General features: G+C 54.1%; 11 protein-coding genes across 11 annotated transcripts; 5 read left to right on the top strand and 6 right to left on the bottom strand.

Moving 5' to 3' along the window:
* Window positions 1-345: 345 nt before the first annotated feature.
* UMAG_12049 (uncharacterized protein) lies at window positions 346-920 on the bottom strand (the record flags this gene model as incomplete). The annotated part of the gene is made up of 3 exons (XM_011394455.1): window positions 346-369; window positions 481-608; window positions 683-920. 3 exons carry the CDS (start codon window positions 918-920, stop codon window positions 346-348), a joined length of 390 nt encoding a protein of 129 aa, XP_011392757.1.
* A 517-nt stretch (window positions 921-1,437) lies between these two features.
* On the top strand, window positions 1,438-2,739 carry UMAG_12048 (putative GTP cyclohydrolase I; the record flags this gene model as incomplete). Its single annotated transcript, XM_011394454.1, has 1 exon — window positions 1,438-2,739. The coding sequence occupies one exon, from the start codon at window positions 1,438-1,440 to the stop codon at window positions 2,737-2,739; it is 1,302 nt and encodes a 433-aa protein (XP_011392756.1).
* A 524-nt stretch (window positions 2,740-3,263) lies between these two features.
* UMAG_06445 (protein-arginine N-methyltransferase SFM1) lies at window positions 3,264-4,076 on the bottom strand (the record flags this gene model as incomplete). The annotated part of the gene is made up of 1 exon (XM_011394417.1): window positions 3,264-4,076. One exon carries the CDS (start codon window positions 4,074-4,076, stop codon window positions 3,264-3,266), a length of 813 nt encoding a protein of 270 aa, XP_011392719.1.
* Window positions 4,077-4,588: 512 nt separating this feature from the next.
* On the top strand, window positions 4,589-4,994 carry UMAG_12047 (uncharacterized protein; the record flags this gene model as incomplete). Its single annotated transcript, XM_011394453.1, has 2 exons — window positions 4,589-4,829; window positions 4,915-4,994. 2 exons carry the CDS (start codon window positions 4,589-4,591, stop codon window positions 4,992-4,994), a joined length of 321 nt encoding a protein of 106 aa, XP_011392755.1.
* Window positions 4,995-5,198: 204 nt separating this feature from the next.
* On the bottom strand, window positions 5,199-6,281 carry UMAG_12046 (uncharacterized protein; the record flags this gene model as incomplete). The annotated part of the gene is made up of 6 exons (XM_011394452.1): window positions 5,199-5,200; window positions 5,332-5,390; window positions 5,640-5,694; window positions 5,806-5,820; window positions 5,906-6,048; window positions 6,124-6,281. Coding segments are annotated over 6 exons (432 nt in total).
* A 337-nt stretch (window positions 6,282-6,618) lies between these two features.
* Window positions 6,619-8,458, top strand: UMAG_12045 (uncharacterized protein; the record flags this gene model as incomplete). The annotated part of the gene is made up of 2 exons (XM_011394451.1): window positions 6,619-6,711; window positions 6,800-8,458. The coding sequence occupies 2 exons, from the start codon at window positions 6,619-6,621 to the stop codon at window positions 8,456-8,458; spliced, it is 1,752 nt and encodes a 583-aa protein (XP_011392753.1).
* A 355-nt stretch (window positions 8,459-8,813) lies between these two features.
* Window positions 8,814-9,681, bottom strand: UMAG_06443 (putative translation initiation factor 6; the record flags this gene model as incomplete). Its single annotated transcript, XM_011394416.1, has 2 exons — window positions 8,814-9,220; window positions 9,348-9,681. The coding sequence occupies 2 exons, from the start codon at window positions 9,679-9,681 to the stop codon at window positions 8,814-8,816; spliced, it is 741 nt and encodes a 246-aa protein (XP_011392718.1).
* Window positions 9,682-10,425: 744 nt separating this feature from the next.
* On the top strand, window positions 10,426-11,002 carry UMAG_12044 (putative protein transporter TIM9; the record flags this gene model as incomplete). The annotated part of the gene is made up of 4 exons (XM_011394450.1): window positions 10,426-10,432; window positions 10,519-10,673; window positions 10,779-10,855; window positions 10,969-11,002. The coding sequence occupies 4 exons, from the start codon at window positions 10,426-10,428 to the stop codon at window positions 11,000-11,002; spliced, it is 273 nt and encodes a 90-aa protein (XP_011392752.1).
* Window positions 11,003-12,497: 1,495 nt separating this feature from the next.
* Window positions 12,498-12,908, bottom strand: UMAG_12043 (uncharacterized protein; the record flags this gene model as incomplete). Its single annotated transcript, XM_011394449.1, has 1 exon — window positions 12,498-12,908. One exon carries the CDS (start codon window positions 12,906-12,908, stop codon window positions 12,498-12,500), a length of 411 nt encoding a protein of 136 aa, XP_011392751.1.
* Window positions 12,909-14,000: 1,092 nt separating this feature from the next.
* UMAG_06440 (uncharacterized protein) lies at window positions 14,001-15,710 on the top strand (the record flags this gene model as incomplete). The annotated part of the gene is made up of 1 exon (XM_011394415.1): window positions 14,001-15,710. One exon carries the CDS (start codon window positions 14,001-14,003, stop codon window positions 15,708-15,710), a length of 1,710 nt encoding a protein of 569 aa, XP_011392717.1.
* Window positions 15,711-17,368: 1,658 nt separating this feature from the next.
* Window positions 17,369-18,066, bottom strand: UMAG_06439 (uncharacterized protein; the record flags this gene model as incomplete). The annotated part of the gene is made up of 2 exons (XM_011394414.1): window positions 17,369-17,831; window positions 18,035-18,066. 2 exons carry the CDS (start codon window positions 18,064-18,066, stop codon window positions 17,369-17,371), a joined length of 495 nt encoding a protein of 164 aa, XP_011392716.1.
* Between the last annotated feature and the right edge of the window lie 375 nt (window positions 18,067-18,441).

The following is an 18,441-nucleotide window of genomic DNA, read 5'->3' as shown; positions in this document are numbered from 1 at the left end:
ATCAAAAATGTGCATCTCGTTCCGCGCTCGATGAGCCGAGCACAGCATGATAGCACAGCATGATTCCGTCGTCTTCTTTTTTTTTTGTGCGAATGTTGAGACCGGGTGAGTTGAGCGACGAGCAGACGCCGACGCAGACAGAAGAGGAGCATAGGGCGGCTGGATGGAAGGACGACTAGCCAAGGCGCAAGGCAAGGCGGGTAGATCGGGTCCGTTCTCGAGCTGAGGTGTGCGGGTGGATGAGGCGAGGGCGGTGGAAGGAGACACTATACAGTACAGACCACGCTGGCGAGAAAGACACTTGTGCGAGCTAAGTTAGGGTTCAGGCTTGGACGTGGTTGTTTGCTAGTCTTCGGGCATGGTGCGCAACTGCTCGCGAGGATATGGTCAAGTGGATCGGTGGAAACTTGTCAGCGGCCATGAGATCGATCGATGAGGGCTGAGTGGCTTGAGTGGGTTGGGTTGGGATTGGTGACCTACCTGGAGACCATGGATATCCTTGATGACATGCTTCAACTGCTCATTCACCATTCGATGCGCTTTCACGGTCGACAGGCCGTTGAACTGCTTTGAGCTCAGCTGGATGGCGTAGAAGCTTCCGCATCCACCTGTGCATTTCGAGTTGGACCTGAATCAGTCGCTTGCTTGCCAATCCTAGATCCGCACCGCAACCGACACTCACCGCTGACGTCCTGCACCTTGAGCATGGATGGCTGGAATTTGGTGGTCAACAGCTCTCGGATCTTTTGCTCGCCCGCTGTGATCTGCTCTTGCTCCGACGTCGACGACGCGACGACGTTGGCACTGCGTCGTGAGCCTGAGCTTGTCAATGTTCGCACTCGTGTGGTGCCGAGAATCGTGGCAGGCGTGCACCTCGCACGTACGCTGCGCGCTGCTGTGACGGTGCTGTTGCGCATCATCTTGTGCCTGGACGCGCAATGATCGAATGCACTCGACTGATTGCTCGTCGTCGTCGTCGTCGTCGTTGTTGTTGTTGCAAAGAGATGTGGGAGGAAGTGGAGACCAAGTTTGACAGGTGGATACGCTTCTTGAATGTGAATCGCGAATCGTAAATCGTATAACTTTGATTAATAATGAATGAACTGATCGCCGATCTGTGTCGCGACAAGAATATCAATATAATCACGGAATGCTGGTCGAGAGTCAACTGACACTCACGACTGTGACGCGCGACATTTCCCTTTTCTTTCCTTTTCTTTTTTTGTCTTTTTTTCCAGCCTTCTTGCCTTGATTCTCTACGCACAGACATATCAATCGTGTATAGAATACGAAGTACGCATTTCCGCTTTCTCTTTTTTACCACCCTTTTTTCCTTTTTTTTTTCCTGCTTTTTTTTTGGCAAGTCGATGCTGGAGAGCGTTGACCTCAATCAATCACCATTACCACCTCCTTCATCGTCGCTCGTACGAGGACACCATGGCGGACGAGCAGAAGGATTCGCATACGCAAGCACCCGCTGCTTCAGGATCGGAGTTCTTCGATTCGTTCTTCGCTTCCGCGTTGCAACGTGCGAATATGACATCGGGCCAACTCAAGGGTCTCACTGACGAGTTGAGTGCTGCTGCGCATCGGGCACCCACCTCGAACAGCAGTGCCAGCGGCGCCAACGACGTGTATGCGCCAGACGGCAACGGACTAGATTGTGGACGTGACCCTGGCGACGTACCTGATGCGCAACAACAAGAGCGCTCAGCGTCGGTGGCGCCTACTACAAGACAGCGATCAGCGCTTGCCAATGGCGTATCGTCGCTCGACCTGAAGCTGGGCTCGGCAAATGCAGCTCTACCTTGCATCTCGTCGACATCGTACGTGCAAGCGAGCTCATCGGCCATCAGTTCCCCGACGTTGGCATCGGCGTCCATGGCGCAACCCCACCACCAGTCGAATGCGCGAGCTGCGGCTACAGCGTTGCTTTCGCGCTCCAGCTCGTCCCAGCTCGCCAACCACGGCCAGCCATCGTCCAGGATCGCACCTGATCTCGATGTGCTCGCCACCACGCGTGGCGGTGGGCTGGGAACTCCGACAGGCGAGCGAACGTACATCGGCTCGTCGTGGTGCGCTTCAGGTGCGCAAACGCCCGTCATGGACCCCAACGGTCTCGGTTGGCCAGCCAAGGCTACACTCGACCGTCTGAATCACACGCCGGCGCAGGCCGAGGCAAACCAAGCGCGTCTGGCAAGTGCCATATCGACGGTGCTCGAGTGTATCGGTGAAGACCCCTCGCGCAGCGGACTGGTCAAGACGCCGGAACGCTACGCAAAAGCGTTGCTCTGGATGACGCGTGGCTACGAAGTGAGGCTGAGCGACGTAATTGCCAACGCCATCTTTGACGAGGAACACGACGAAATGGTGATTGTCAAGGATATCGAGATCTTTAGCCTGTGCGAACACCACATGGTGCCGTTCACGGGCAAAATCCACATTGGCTATATTCCGAATCGACTAGTGATCGGGCTGTCCAAGTTGGCAAGGATCGCCGAAACGTTTGCGAGGAGATTGCAGGTGCAGGAGAGATTGACCAAGCAGGTGGCGTTGGCGTTGGACGAGGCATTGCGTCCGCAGGGTGTAGCTGTGGTCGTCGAGTGCGAGCACCTGTGCATGGCCATGAGGGGTGTACAGAAACCCGGCGCGACAACCGTCACGAGCTGCATGCTGGGCGTCTTTAGAGATCGACAAAAGACCAGAGAGGAGTTCCTCTCGCTCATCAACAAGAGGTAGTCACGCTCTACTCTGACCATTCCAAATCACCTAATCACCCAATCACCCAATCACCCAATCATGCACTCATGCACTCATCCAAAGTTGCCCTTCCCCTCTTGCTCGTCTTTTCCGTCTTTTCCCCCTCTCCGCGCACCAGCAGCAGTAACCGTAGCAGTATTCAACATCCAGCACCACCAGCAAAACGTAGCAGTAGACCCAGTATCAGTATTCCGATTGCACATCACACCGCATCTCTCTCAACAGTGTATCACCATAGTTTTGTTCGATCCATCGTTTATCGCTCTGCCTTGCTTTTTAGCTCGCGACTTTTGTACCATGGAATCCAATCCGTCTCTTTTGAAGAGGGCAGCACGCATTTGCAAGGCAGAAAGGCAGTTCAACGCGCAACGGCGGGGAGGGGGTTTATTGGCGCTTTGATTTGGCTGTTGATGCGCACGTACGACTGTGGATTCGATGAGAGATGCTACATGTGAAGCTCGGTTCAGACGGCTAGGGGGCAGCTGATGGTTTGCGATGCGGGATCAAAACTCGAATGACCTGCCGAGGTCTTTGTGGATCAACTGCAACATGCCTTGGGGCATGAGGGGCATCTTGGAGGCATGCGGTTCTGCGGAGCGCGAATCGTCGAGCATGTATCTGAAAGGCATTTGGACGCTTTCGTGTGGGCCAAAGTGCAGCTCGGGATGGTCGAGCCACTGTAGACGAGCTGTGGCTTGCGTGTGATCGCGCCAGGCGAGCTCCTGTTGGCGGGTGTCGTCGAGATCGAGCAGCTGCAGATCTTCAACGCAGCGCTTGGTGACGCCAAGTGCGGTATCGGTCGTCATCTGTATACTGCCCAGGTGACGCGATGGGAAACCGAGCTGGCGGAGCGAAGACGTGCGATCGCGCGGTGGATCGTCGCCCAGAATGCCACCAAACAGGAACATCTCAAACGGTCCTCCAGCACTGCTCGGCTTGGCATCGCTCTGCACGAGCCCCGCATCGGTGATGGAGATCGCATACGTCGCTTTGGGATCCAAAAGGCACACCTTGTCCTTGGTCATACCGCGACTCGTCATGAGCGTCGTAATGGATGCTGTATGCAATTCAAACTTGGCGTGCTCCACCGAAGAGCACGAGCGCAGCGATTCATCCAGTGACTCGAGCGACGCCTTGGACAGCGATGTAAAGTGCACCGTCGATCCAGCTCCTACGAGTTGCAGCATATGTCGGTACTCGAGCAATGCCCATTCCGGAAACACAGCCGGTGCGTCCGGATCGTCCTCCTCCATATGCTCGATCACGTACTCCGGTCGTCGTCGTCGTACCGCATCAGTGCTAGCGGATGATGCCATGCTTGCTACCACTACCTCGTCGATGGAATGCGCCAGTTCGACTACCACAACACAACCAACCACCTAACAAGTGTGTCGCTTTCCTTTGATCTGGTGGCTCCAAACACGATCGACATCGGTCCAAACTCGAACTGACGTTTATAACCAACCAACAGTCGTCAGTCACAATCGTGAATTGCAATGTACGCTCACTACGCACAATCACAAATGTCCAATCAAAACCGTCCCCAAAAGAGTCGACAAAATCACCAACAAAACCAATCGTGAATCACGAATAATATCCAAAATCCAGATGGTTACGTAATCGGCATCGTGCTCGGTTTCTCCACAACCCCGATTTCCGAAGCGTGTGCTGACAACGCCATCACGTGTCAACGCACGATGGGTTCGTTCCGGTTCGTTTCGTATCGTATCGTTTCGTTTCGTGATTCGCGACTTGGCCAGCTCGCATCTCTGTGGGTGTGCGTGTATCGCTGTTCGAATCGCCTTCGAGCCCAAGCAAACAGTCAAGAATGGAGGAAGGCGAGCTGTCCACCGGCGCGGCTGCAGGTGGCGGCGACGAACTGTACAACGCGCTGCACCAACGACTCGTTGCCTCGGGCGAGTGGCAACGTCTGCTGATCCTGCTTCGTCGAATGCTCGACGAATCCGGCTGGGAATCCGAGTTTCAAGCATATGCAACCACCAAGGCCAAGCAGCAACCAGTGCTGAGCGTACCGGACCTCATCGACGTCCTCACCCCACACGCGCAAGGTATGCTACACCTCTGGGCCGCTCGTTGCATCCATGAATCGTCCGCTCACCTCCCTGTCTCGTGTTCCTCGTGCCATCCCCGTAGATACGCTCCCTGCACATGTCAGGGCCCACCTCCTGGACAAGCTGACAAACTTCCTCGATCGCAATCTCGAAGACGCTTGAATCAAGCACCAACGCAACACATGCTTGGTCCGCATCGCTTCATATACCCGCGCCGTGTTACTGTGATGTACGCTTTCCACCATCACTCCTTGCACACCGATGCGATCGGAAATGCACTCATTTGCAAACAAGACGCCGTAGTACAGCAAGCATGTGATTGTTCATGTACGAATCGCGAAACACAGGACATTACAGATGAGTGTGTCCTGGCCACATGTCGCACCCCAGCAAGGCGAGCCGCGAAACGATGGTCGCCGAAAAGATCAACAGCAGGGGTCAGCGCAACGAAACACGTCGACGTGCAACCAGCACGCAATACAAGCTGCGAAAAACTCACATTCGAATACATGTCCTGTACAACACTGTCCGTGTCTTGCCAGTGACACGCCAGGTCGGCTGTTGCCCCAGAAATCATGAATGCATACCGGCATTGTCCGTGGTCAGCTTAGACTCAACACCGGATATAGCCGCTCAAATCGACAGCAGCGGCACACTTACCTCTAAGAACGGATTAGACACGCAGCACAGCGCAGCAAAGTGTCAACATGAAGCACGGCACACCGCGGAGAGAGAGAGAGAGATAAAAACAAATCAGCGAGCTGTTCGCTCATCGTCAATGCCCTGACGAGCACGAATGACGCTCACCTTCCGCCTTGACCGAGATTCTCGACGAGCTGTACCTGGACGATGAATTTGAAGCCTGTTCAAAGTGCGATGTCGTGTACATTGATTGCAGAGAGTGTCTAGGGGTGAGCTGCTGGCTGTACTCGACACGGCCGCCTTGGGTTTGACGTTAACAGCATCTACCTACCTTTAGGTTCGATCTCTACGCCATCCGCAGCAACACGAGATAGGAGAGGTCAGCACTTTCAATGCACAAACGCAATTCACAGCGATCTGCGTAAACCTACCCAACATCTTGAGCTTGATGACTTCGGCTATGGATCTGCTAAGAGCGCGATTCTTGTCCTTGTCCGACTTGTCCCACGATGCGTTGCGCAGACGCGCGGCTAGTGTGCTCGACAGATGCGCTTGTAGCTGTGATGCATCGAACCTGTTTGTGCGCCACTCGATCCAACCATCTGTCAGTTGGCCATCTCGCTCAGTTGATATTCAGCGTGCACCTTACCTTGTCCGTGGTGGTGTCAAAGAGGTACAAGGCGCGACGGCACAAGTTGCACCGCTCGGATCGGATGCGGACGCCGACCAAGACGCAGAGTGACGCGCGTGACCTGGCGCAGTTGGCTGCGATGGTGCTATTGCGGATGACGATGCTGGTGCCGACATTGCTTGACAGCCCTCGAGCGTCCGAGGTGAGAGTAAGCTGTCGAGGTTGCTCACGTCAAAGTGTTGCATTCACAATTCACGTTTGCTATTCTACAGCAGCGTGCAGAGTCCAACAGGCTCGGTTTCAGTGCGCCCACATGAACACGCAGCCGCGCATCGCTTCAATCGGATTCAACGATCGCCGATTTGTATTCGCCTCCCAATCATCAGTCTTTCGGAATTTCAACGCATCGCCAAAGCACGAGCCAGTCGTGAATGTGATTCTCTCTCTCTCTCTCTCTCTCTACCAACCGCGCCTCGCTCGCAGCATCATCATCATCTGCGCGACTACACAATCATGGTGCGACTCAACCTGGCAGTCGTCGCTCTGGCAGCTGGTGCGCTCTCTGCTTCTGCTTCTGCTTCCTCCTCAGCCACGCCATTACGAGGTGTCGCTCCAGCAGGTAAGTGTGCGCTCTCGCTTTTGCATGTCAGGCTGTGGTGGAACACTGTCTGATCGATCTTCTACGCCGTTCGAGCTCTTGACAGACGCTGCAAAGTATCAACCCACAAAAGACGCCCAATCGCAGCTGCGCTGGAAATGCCTTGACGGTTCCAAGGAGCTTTCCTGGTCAGCTGTAAATGATGACTACTGCGATTGCCCAGATGGATCTGACGAACCGGGCACGTCTGCCTGTCCCAACTCGAGCTTTTACTGTCACAATACGGGCCACATGCCTGCCTACATACGTTCCAGCCGCGTAGACGATGGTATCTGCGATCCCGAATGCTGCGACGGCTCCGATGAATCCGACGGCAAGATCCGCTGCCCCAACCGATGCGAAAAAGTCGGCAAGGAATACCGCAAAAAGCTAGCCGAGCTCGACAACCTTCGTCGTGCGGGCGCCAAGGTGCGCGACAAGTATATCGCAGAAGGTCGCAAGCAAAAGGAACTGCTCCATGCCGAGATCGCCAAACTTGAGATCGAGGTACAAGTGGCCACCGAGAACGAAGCCAGATTCAAGGCCGAACTGACACGCGCAGAGACGTCGGACAAAGCGCTGATCGATGCCAAAGTCAAGACGCCGCTATACACAAAGCTCGTTGACTATCAGAATGCGATCAGGGCATTGCATGTTAAGAACGCCGCTCTCAAGGCCGAGTTGCAGACGCTGACGCTCTTACTCGATGATCTCGCAAAGGGCTACAACCCCAACTATCAGGATATGGCGGTCAAGGGTGCCGTTGTTGCGTACAAGGAATGGCGCGGTATCGCCTCTGCTGCTGCTGCTGCTACCGCCACCGGTGAGGTCAAGGAGGAAGGCGAGAACAATGTCGATCAGATCGCTGGCGAGAACACCAAGCTCAACGAGCTCTTGGACGAAGGAGACTGGCCTTGGGCCAAGCTTTCGACTTTGTTGAGTGACGATCCGCTCGATCTGATGGATCGAGGTCTTGGCGGTGCATTGGACGACAAGCGTGTGTATGCTAGCGAAACTGACGGCGGTCTACTCTTCCGCATCCACGAATACCTTCCGGACGGCATCGTGCCGTACTTTGAAGCCATGGTCGACACTCTGTTGGACGTGCTCATGAAGGCCAATGTCATCACGGATGTCAAGCGCATGCGACCCAAGTCGTCTGTGGGCTCCGAGTCGGAACCTGAGACCGTCTCGGTGGCGCGACGCGCGCACACGGATGCAGCCGCGCACCTCTCGCGCACCACACACGAGCTCTCAAGCCTCAAACAGAAGCTCTCGGAATTCTCCACGCGCTACGGCCGCTCCGCCGAGTTCAAGGCGCTGGAGAACAAGTGCTTCTCGAAAGACATGGGCGAATACACATACGAATACTGCTTCTTCGGTCGCGCCACACAGATCCCCAACAACGGAGGCGCGCAAATCTCGCTCGGCACCTTCACCAACTTCAATCCCAAGCACGACAAGTCTGCAGACGAGGATGCATACTGGTTGCAACAGATCTATGCTCGAGGTCAGAAATGCTGGAACGGTCCTGAGCGCAGTGCAATCGTCGACCTCGAGTGCTCTACTGAGAACAAGGTGCTCGACGTGTTCGAGGCCGAAAAATGCATCTACTCGATCAAGGTCGCCACCCCGGCGGTCTGTTTCCCGCCTCAACAGCAGCAGGCGCAACAGACGCAACAGGACGGCGGACATCAGGTCAAGGATGAACTCTGAGACTGGCACGGCGCACACTGTACGTTGCATCCTCGCCCCACAGCTTAAATAGACAATGGCAGAAAATGTACAAGACGCAGTGCACCAAGTAACTTAAGTTGTGGCTCGAATCTGGCTCAAGCAATCACAATGTGGCACACAGAGCCATTCGCGTTTGAGATGCACAAGTGGCCGTGTTTTTTTTTTTTTTTAGTTAAGGCTCACGATATTCGACTGCTTTTTGAATCACTCAGCAGGCTCGCACGATGGCCGTTGGAGGTGGCGAAAGAAGAGCTTGTGTGCAATCAGATTATGCGGCTGATGATTGCAGAGATGAACAGGCAAACAGGTCGAGTAGAATGGCAAGAAGCTAGGATCAAGCATAGGTGTCGACAAGCGCATCTCTGAGCTGGTTGACGGCGTCACCAGTGTTAGCAGCGCCGGTGAGTCTAAAGACGCTCTCGATGACGCTGATTTCGGTAGCGGTGGCGTCGGTGCCACAGAAAGCGGCAAAATCGTTGACCACGAGACCTGCACCAATGAGGTCCGAACCACGGTTCACGGTTCCAGCAACCAGAGGAACCTGGAGAAGCGAAGACAGTTCATCCTGGTCCTGCAACGATGTACGTGGATGTGTGAGCGCTCCTTGGTTCGAAATCGCAGAGTACGAGCCTACCAGTACATTGTCACCGACCGTCTGACGGAACACTTCCACTTTGAGCACATCGGCAATGATCTCTTCTGTCTCGCGGTCCAGATCGGGATGTACTAATGCGACGTAGTCTAGATAACATCAAGCACAAACCAACGCACAACAGTCAGGTGGGAACAGCAAGAATGTCGGTCAGCAAACAAACAAACAAAAACGCACAGTGCAACGCACAAGATTTGCGACATATCATCAACTTACCATTGCAAGCAATCACGTTTCCTAGCGCCGAAAGACGCTCCTCGACGCGTTGAATGGCAACAGACTCGGGAAGAGAGTTTCTCAAATGCTGCAACTCCTGGTCGGTGGTTGTGGAGGGAACAAGCAGACCGTGACGGTTGCCGACGGTGAGACGCCCAACGAGGCGCGTACCTGCGATCGAGCAATGCACCACAGGAATCACATCGGCAAGCTCGGCCTCGAAGGTCGAGTAAAAATTCGCACTGCCGCCAATCGCGACCAGACAGTATGCATTCGTAAGCCGAGCAAACACGCCAATCTCGGACGAGTTTTCAAACTGACAACGAACAGCCATGATGCGAGTTACGCCAGTATCGTATGCGTGTGCGGTGGTAATGGTGACGCTGGACGTGAGAGAAAGAAGGAGTAGGACCAGCGAAAACAAAGGTGTCGTCGATGTGCTTCTAGGTGCAGGGTGATTAGCTTGCCGTTGCAAATGTGGGTTGCTGACTTTGAATCCGACTTGATCAAAGATGGCGGCTTAAATGGTGGACGATGCAGAGGCAAGCGGCGTCGAGGCTACTGTGGATGATGTTCGCAATCCACCAGACGTGCTGAGTTTCTGCTTCGATGCGAGTTTCGTGTTGGGCACAGTCAATCAGAACCACAAATCACGAATCACGAATCACGAATCACCCATCGTGAATCTCAAAGGCAGAGGTGGAGAAAATCCTTCTTCGTCGATTCACGACTGAAAAGCAAACTTCTCGCTGACATAAGCCAGATTTTCTCGGAAGTCGCTCTTCTGCGCAGAGACAGAGTCATCCGCGAGTCATCAAAGTCCGCGGCGACAGCCGTGTGTGACTTGACAGCGGTTGCACGCGGATCTCGGGACAGAGACGGTGCGCGCCGTCGATTCACAATTCCAGATTTTTTACAAGCGATTCGCAATATGGAGACGATACGCTCAACAACATCTCTCGACAGCTAACTGTGCCCAAGAAACTGACATTGTCGCTCTTCTCGCTGCCTGCAAGACGCTCTCACCGGAACACATTCCTCGGCGCAGCAACTAGGTTGCTTTGATTGACTGACAACCATGGATCGTGAGTCGACTGATGCTGCCACCCAGTCGCAGACGCGCATCCTTCGCTGACCTTTTGTTTCCGCATCGGGCTTTGTTTCGGTCCAGTCTCGAACCTCTCGTCGTCGGAGCAGCAGGCCATGTCCCGCATCATCGAGCAAAAGCAGATGAAGGATTTTCTCAAGCTCTACACAGGTCTCGTTGAACGATGCTTCGAGTCTTGCTGCAATGATTTCACTTCCAAGGCGCTCAGCTCGAAAGAGGTAGGCTTCGAAATACAACAGTCGCATCGCAAGAACCACAATCGTCGTTGAATCCGAGATACTTACTGTCCACCCCCTCTTGACTTGGCGCTTGGCGATAAACAGGACACGTGCGTTTCGAATTGCATTCAGAAGTTCCTCAAGCACTCGGAACGTGTAGGTGCACGATTCGGCGAGGAAAAGTATGTATCGGCGGTAGTCGAGCGAGACAGTCAAACTCGATGCGACGTGCAGTGTGACGCTGACCTTGAACTTTTTCATTGTTCTATATTGAACCATGTCTCGATGAAAACAGTGCAAAGATGATGGCGCAACAGCAAAACAAATGACCGTCCAAATCTCCGAAGCAGCATTGAACTTGCAATCATCTCAACATTTCTTTCCACTTTGCTTCCTCCTGGATCTATGCCTTTTGTGTCGCTTGACGGCGTCGGTGTTGAGGCGATGGAAAGGCGAGGCACGGCCATCTGTGGCCAAAGAGACATCCACTTGGCAGGGCAGACACAGGGAGTACTGGTTGCTTGCTAGGATGCCTCTTGCCAGATCCGCAGTTTCGCTCGGACGTACCAGAGCTACAACGACTTGTTTTCGAGCCGCTGACGGGCGCGCGTTGCGTATGCTGCATGTCACGACGACTTGCGACTGGCTTGCTCTTGGCAATCTGACTGCACACAGTGCGAGTGAGGTGAGCTTCGTGAACTTCGGCAATCGCTAAGACGAGCAAGAGCCGTTTTGTTTTGCCCCTTTTTTCGTCGCAGCTGTCTGATACCGAACAATCACGAATGTCGGAATCGACCGTCACGCGACCCGGTCAGAGTCGCAGTGTACGTGACGAGGAACATGCCGATGCATAGCCTCGCAAAAACTTGCTGTGAGGCAGGGGTCGAGTGAGAAGCTGGAACATGAGCCACGAGCCACGAGCGAGAGCGAAAGCGTTGGCTGTTGAACTAACACGACGGGCAGAATTCACACGCCAGTCCCGCGTGACTCGTGACTGGAGCGCAACAACGGGGAAGTGAAGCATAAATCGGGGCGATGCACGATCGATCTTGACCGATGCGCATCTGTTTGGCTGCTTGGCTCGCTAGCGCAGCGTCCTGCGTTGGGTTTAGTCGTGAGTTATTACTCACAGTAAATCGTCAAAATCATGAATGCGTGTTGCGCCATCTTCCAAGTCGGCTGAAGAATTTCGCATTCCAATTCACGATTCGTGATTGCGGTTCTGAAATTCGGGGGTTTGTTCCTCACAGCAAATGCAGGCACGAAACGCCCAAAAATAACAAGAATAGTAAGGTAATTACGAGTAAATTAACGATAAACATCCGTCGAGGGCATACATTCCTCAGTTCAGGGTGTCTTTGCGCATTCCCGCTTGGCGGTGCCTTGCCTTGCCCTCTGCACGTTACATGGATCAGCGTGATATCCTTCGTCTCTGTTCTCTTTGGTCGGTATTGCTGCAAATGTTGGCTTGTATCATCTGCGTTGCGTTGCGTTGCGTTGCGTTGCTTTGCTGCTGATGTGACATTGTTGGATGTAAACGAGACGGCGGAGATTCGAATCGGCATGGATCTGATCTCGGGACCAAGGATAACTTAGCAGCGTTGTTTTATTATATATAAAAAAAGACACTCGCGACTCACGACTCACGACTCGCTGCACCGAAATCGTGACTTGGTCATGTAGGGTTGCTTTAAGCGGTCGGGGCTTGGCCTATACGCGTGGAAGCCGTCACGTTTGGGCGAGATTTGGCCCCGCCCATCCAAACTGGCCGTTTCGAAACAGGCGAGACTCAGCCAACAAACCATGACGGCGCATAATCACACATCACGAACCACGAACCACGAACCACGAACCACGATTCGACTTGGCTTGGCATTGCACGCACGATTCACGACTCGTGGCTCCCGCTCTCGAGTCTGGCATGTCGTGGCGTCCCTCGAACTTGTACGCTCCATACGTAGACACCCGAGTCTCAAACATTTCAGGATTCGATCGCTTGGTCGACTCATCCTCCGTCTTGGCATCAATCATGAATGTGTCTTGATGATCGCGCCTCTCACACAATCCCAAATGTGAATGTGCGTGGGGCACGGCTATCACGGTTGCGTGTGGTGTAATAGGTAATAGGTTTTGGTTGGAACTCCCTATCTGCTGGCCATAGCCTAGAATACCTAGATTCGATCGGCCGTTAGATTCGATTCTTCGCCTCCTCGTTCTCGGTCGTCGACGTGACATATGCCTCCGCAATCAGAGCCGATGATCGCGGATGGAGTGACAAGCTAGGCTTACTGGTCAACATGTTTTTATTGTGGCTCGGATTGCCGTGGTCGACATGAGACTTTTCTTTCCATGCCAGCCGAGGCAGTCATGCAGCCATCGCAATAGTGGCGAGCCAGATTTAACTAGTATAATGTTATGAAGAAACGGCGCGTCGAGCTACAGTACGTCTCTTTGCGCCCTCAACCAGCCAGGCGGAACCAAACGACGGCGACATCGACGGTGCGTTAATCATGAATCCGCGTGCTGCACGATTTGCGTTGCTCATATGCCATTTCCCGCCTCGTCGTGCGTTGGTTGCCTCCCGCGCCGCCCCCTTTGTTGGTTGACCTTAGATCGAATCTTGCCAGCTGACTTGCTTGCTTGTAGTTGCAAACAAAAGTCACCGAGTGAGTTTCCTCGCTTGGCCCTTTCTTCTCCCTCTCAACGACACGCGCGCTCGCTTTCTGCCTTCGGTCGAGTTGTACGTTTTCCCCTAGCGAGAACCCACATCTCAGAGTGGCAAGTGGCCTTTCCCACTCACCATTCGTGATTCCCTCTTCTGAAACTCGATCTCAACTTGCGAATCCCTGCATTCGTGACTGTCCGTACTGGTACTCTCCCCTTGCACCCCTCTTCCCTGGCTCGTACCATCCATTCGTCCCTTGTCTCATATCAGATTCAGGCAAACACATGGACGTGGGGCATGCGCCTTCTCTCTTTTTTCCCCCGTGTCTCCGTTCCTGTCCCGTTCTGCATCTCGTCATTAACCTTTCCATTCCTGGTTGCTCGACATTCGCGTTGCCGCTGTACCAAGGGCCTGGGCTAATCTTGACAAGACCTTCCAAGCTCAGCCATCGCTCGTCCCAGTGACATCTCTTCCTCTGCTGGCTTTCCCATTCCGCCCGGCTCCTCTTTCCGCGTCCGCCTCGCTCCTCAAACTCTCTGCTCCCTTGCTGTTTATCGTATAAAGAGCTGCCAACTCCGACCTTGTCTTGTCATTGACACCCCGCCCCCACTTTTCCTACCTTCTCTACCACCGTCTCGCTCCTTTGCCTTGTTCAGTCAATAATGGTCCGCTCTGCAGCGACTGTGCTCACGGGCGCGTTGCTTTTGGCAGTCGTATCTCCCCTCGCATATGCACTCCCTTTCCCCACCAATACGACAGAGTTCATCACGAGCGACCAGCTCACATCAACATACGATGGCCTCGGTGCTCAAGCCCACTTTGAGCGCCGTTACCTCACCAACCTCTCGCCTCCCTCGGGCTACACCAGCTCGTGGGGCATTGACGGCTATCGTGTCTCTTATGGTCCCGCCTCCGGTCAATACATCTCCCGATCCACCATCTCTGGCGCAACAAAGCTAAGCCAGACCCAGGTCAATGCCTGTGCTACCCTCTGCAACAAGGACTCTCGCTGCCGCTTCTTCCATCCCGTCGAGATGAGGGGCAACTCGGAGGGCAACGTCATCTGCACCCTCTACACAGCAAAGCAGGAACGCTCGACTGCTACCTGGAGTGGAGGTCCAGGCAGCACCGGTGGCTCGGTTGTCGCTTCCTATGGCTTCACTCGTAATATCGCCACCACTACCCGAACTACTTCGACAACGTCCAGTTCCACTTCTACCAGATCCACGTCCACCACTTCCAGATCCACGTCCACCACTTCCAGATCCACTTCTACCACCTCCAGATCTACATCCACCACCAGCACTGCTACTACTTCCCGATCCACATCGTCCACCAGCGCTACCCCGACTCTCCCGGCCCCTCCCGCCGGTGCTAGGCTCGTCCAATTCCGGGGTTGCGCTAGCTCCCAGTTCACCGTTCCCATGTTTGTCAACGTAAATTTCCCCGTAGATGGCTTCACCACTTCCGACACCGCCTGGATCGTCCAGCACGGCTCTAATCGCAACTTTGACGATTACTTCAGCTCAGTGCGCAACGTCGTAGGCGATCGCGGAGTCATCATTGCCCCCAACCTTTACTCCAGCGCCGACTCGGGCAAGTGGTATCAGCCAAGTAAGAATCTCGCCTGGAACAGCAACGATTGGGCCAACGGGGCTGATGCCGTGGCTCCCTCTGGCGTTTCGTCGTGCTCCTCCTACGACATCTACGACTCGCTCGTCGCTCTGCTTGATGACAGAGCCAAGTTCCCCAACCTTCAAAAGGTCTACGTCGTTGCCCACTCTGGCGGTGCCAGCATGATGACCAAATACAGCGTTCTCAGACCAACTACTGGTTACAGTTATGTGCTTGCCAACTCGCCATCCATGCCTTACTTTACCAACATCAGGCCCAACTCGACCAACAATTGCCCCAATTATAACACGTGGGGCTACGGCTTCGGCAGTCCACTCCCACGCTATGTGGCTGCCCGCCTCCCAAACGGCGTCCAAGGCTTCCGCTCCTGGGTCGCTCAGGATATCACCCTCATGACTGGTGACTTTGACACCTACTCGCGTGACCAGACTGGCGACCAGAGTTGTCCCGTCCAGTCACAGGGTGGCCAGAACCGACGAGACCGTGGTTATGCCTGGTGGGCTTACATCAACCTCCTCGGCGGCACCTCGACTGACGTGTCGGACTACTACGGCTATCAATCGCTCAAGGATCAGGGCGTCACAAGTCTCAACCCTCCCAGCTTTGGCGTCCGCTACTGTGTCGTTGACGGCGTGGCTCACGACAATGATGCCATGTTTGCAAGCGATTGCGGCCGAGCTGCCATCACTGGCGCTTCCACGCTGCCTCCTGGTCCGGGTCCCGTCAGGCCAGCGTGATCCTTCCGTACTGCATTGCATATCTCGCTCCGCTTAAATTATATACCCGAGCCCTTTCTCGCAATTTGTTCCAAAACTCTCGGCTGCGCATCGGGCGTAGCGACATGTCACCGGCAATTCTCCTCTCTTGTATACATTCATCGTGCCTCGCTGGATGTTTTCACATACCCTGCTCGACGGCCGCATAGAAGTGTATTTTGAGCATTAACGATTCGTGATTCACGATTTGCTGTCCTCCCTATCTTTGGGTGTCTGTGTTCATTCGTCATAAGTTATGTACCGAGGTGAAAAGCGCCCTGAGTAAACAAGCTAGCAAAGCGTGCGATGTGATCTGAGCTAATCACGACGTGAAGCTATGAGGTCGTTGATCGCCACACGTACAGTTCGCATGACACTCTATCGATCGGCATTGTACGCTGATGCCATGCCCACTTTTTCCTGCCGGTAACGAAGCAAACAAAGGGACTTGATGGATTCACTTTGTGCACCCACGCTGCAGGTCCGCTTTGTAACAACCGGCTTGTTGAGTCCAGCTTTTCGATTCGTGAGCCTGTTCCGGTCGAACGTGCAATCGTACGCACTCACAATCACGCGCGTTGAGCTTGAACCATAGATGCTGAGCAGACGGTGTTGTGTTGGCGTTCGACGCGCTATTGCGCCGCACCGGGATGATTCGCACCATGTCATGATTCGAATTTGACGCCTAGAGCGCCGCAGCTCGCTTCCAGGCAGAAGTCAACGCATGACTGGGAAGTCGTCCATACGTCTGTGCGTTGCGTTCCAACAGCGTAGATGTGGCCTTTCGTCGGCATCCGCCGGTAGCCCCTGACCGAACGGCTGTTGTCAACTCTCAGATTTTTGGATGCACCGGAAACGTGTTGCTGCACTGCCTTCAAGTAGGTACAACCACGCGCTCTCTAGCAGTCCGGTCAAACACGTAGCCCAACCTCGTCCGTATTATATATGTTTCGTTGATCCTTCGTGGTACTACCGGATGGCAAACCTATCCACAATCACTAATCACTGATCTTGGAGCCATCGCGTCGTGAGTGCCGGTGAAGAGTGAGCCGTCGAAAGGATCTCCGCTGCATGTGAGCTTTAACGTGAGGATGCGGTTGGCCACACACTGGCGCAAAGCGGTAGAATCTGGAAAAGAAGAAACCCTCGCCTCTGACCGGTCTGATAGAAGAGAGAGCAGAGTAGGTGAAGCGACGTTGTCGAGAGTCCCGGCCTGCTATTTCGAACAGATGGACAGGCATACTCTGATTTGGCAACATCAAGCAAAGGAAGCAAGATGTGTCTATGTACATGCGGGGGAAAGAAGCTTGTCAAAATACTGTAGTCACAGGTAAGAGAAGACACGAGACAAATCTAACCATGTCGGATCGCGTGGATCTAAATATCACACCTTCAATAACTTATCTTGCCTCAGTCGTGAGTGCCTTGCCGGTGCGTATACTTCAGAGCTTGACGTTTCGGATCATGTGGTGGCGTGAAACAGAGTCAAATGCCAAGTCACTGAGTCATGAGGGAAGGAAGAAATGAAGACATCTATCGCGACGAAAGTTGTAAGGATTCAGATCTTCTTGAGGGCAAGTCAGCCATCGTTTCTGGCGGTGAAGGGCACTACGGCAAATTCGTAGTGAAAGCAGTCCAAGTCACGAGTCAATCACAATCTCTTCGCCATAGTCGCTGTTATTGTCCATTGCGAGCCGGATGCCTGTAACAGCAATGAGGCCGGGGCCGGGATGACGTCTACCGAGCATGTCCAGAGACACCTCTTTCAGCGAGCTCACGTGCATGAATGTCTTTTGCACGATGCCAAACGTGGTGCCGTACAGTCGAATCGCTTTTGTGAAGATCCACCGGAACTTGGCAGCCTGCCACCTGCCACCCTTCGACACCACACACCAACATTCAATTCCGTTGTCTCGTCCAACGTGCCCTGCTCCGCCAATCTTCACCTTGTTGGGCGTCCGATGTATGATTGAGGTGCGGATGAACTCGGCGGTCGTGTCGAGGTACGCAATGGTACTTGGAGACGTTGTGTCCCAAGGCGGTGTGCCTCGAGCCCTTCTTGTTGGGAACGTCGGCGTCGCGTTGTTGCTACCGCCTCTCTTGCTAAGACCATCAGAGAGGTGAGTCAGACATCAACACGGGCCCGATGGCCGCTGACAGTACCAATCCTTTGCTGTGTCGAGGCTTCTTTCCTGGCGAGCTTGCCAACCATGTCATTGACAAGTCCAGCACAGCTTCCTGCTGGCTTGCTCCAGTCAATTCGAAGGACCGGAGCACCGTGAAGTGTTGGAGAATTCGACACGTACGGCGGCAGGAAGACTTTGGATTCCATACCCATTTGCATGTGAAGCTGTTTTCGAAATGGGACCTGGATATCTTTGTTGCGCTAGGGACCGCCGGCTCCTATTTGAGGAGATTGGAGCGAGAGAAGGGAAGACTGTATCGCTGAGACCGCCGAAGGATCGATTTTTCGGGTGGCTTCATCGTGGCTGTGAAGCAGCCAGACGATAGCTTGGCGATCGGCAAGACTGTCTTCCATTTCGCTCAGCCACATTGTCATAATCTTGAGCTGCCTCCTTAGACTCGCTGCCTCTTCTTCATTGGAGCTGGCGGAGGGGCGGAGGGCAAAGCAGTGGGGGTCCCAGTATTGTCAGTAATAGCGGCAGTTGGCTTGTCAGGCACAAAAGGAGTGGCTTCTCTGCGGGAGGGAATG

The sequence above is a fragment of the Mycosarcoma maydis genome, chromosome 23 (genome assembly GCF_000328475.2).
Source record: "Mycosarcoma maydis chromosome 23, whole genome shotgun sequence".
NCBI lineage: Eukaryota > Fungi > Basidiomycota > Ustilaginomycetes > Ustilaginales > Mycosarcoma > Mycosarcoma maydis.
Note: the sequence above shows the minus strand (reverse complement) of the source record. Positions and strands in the feature narration are given on the sequence as shown.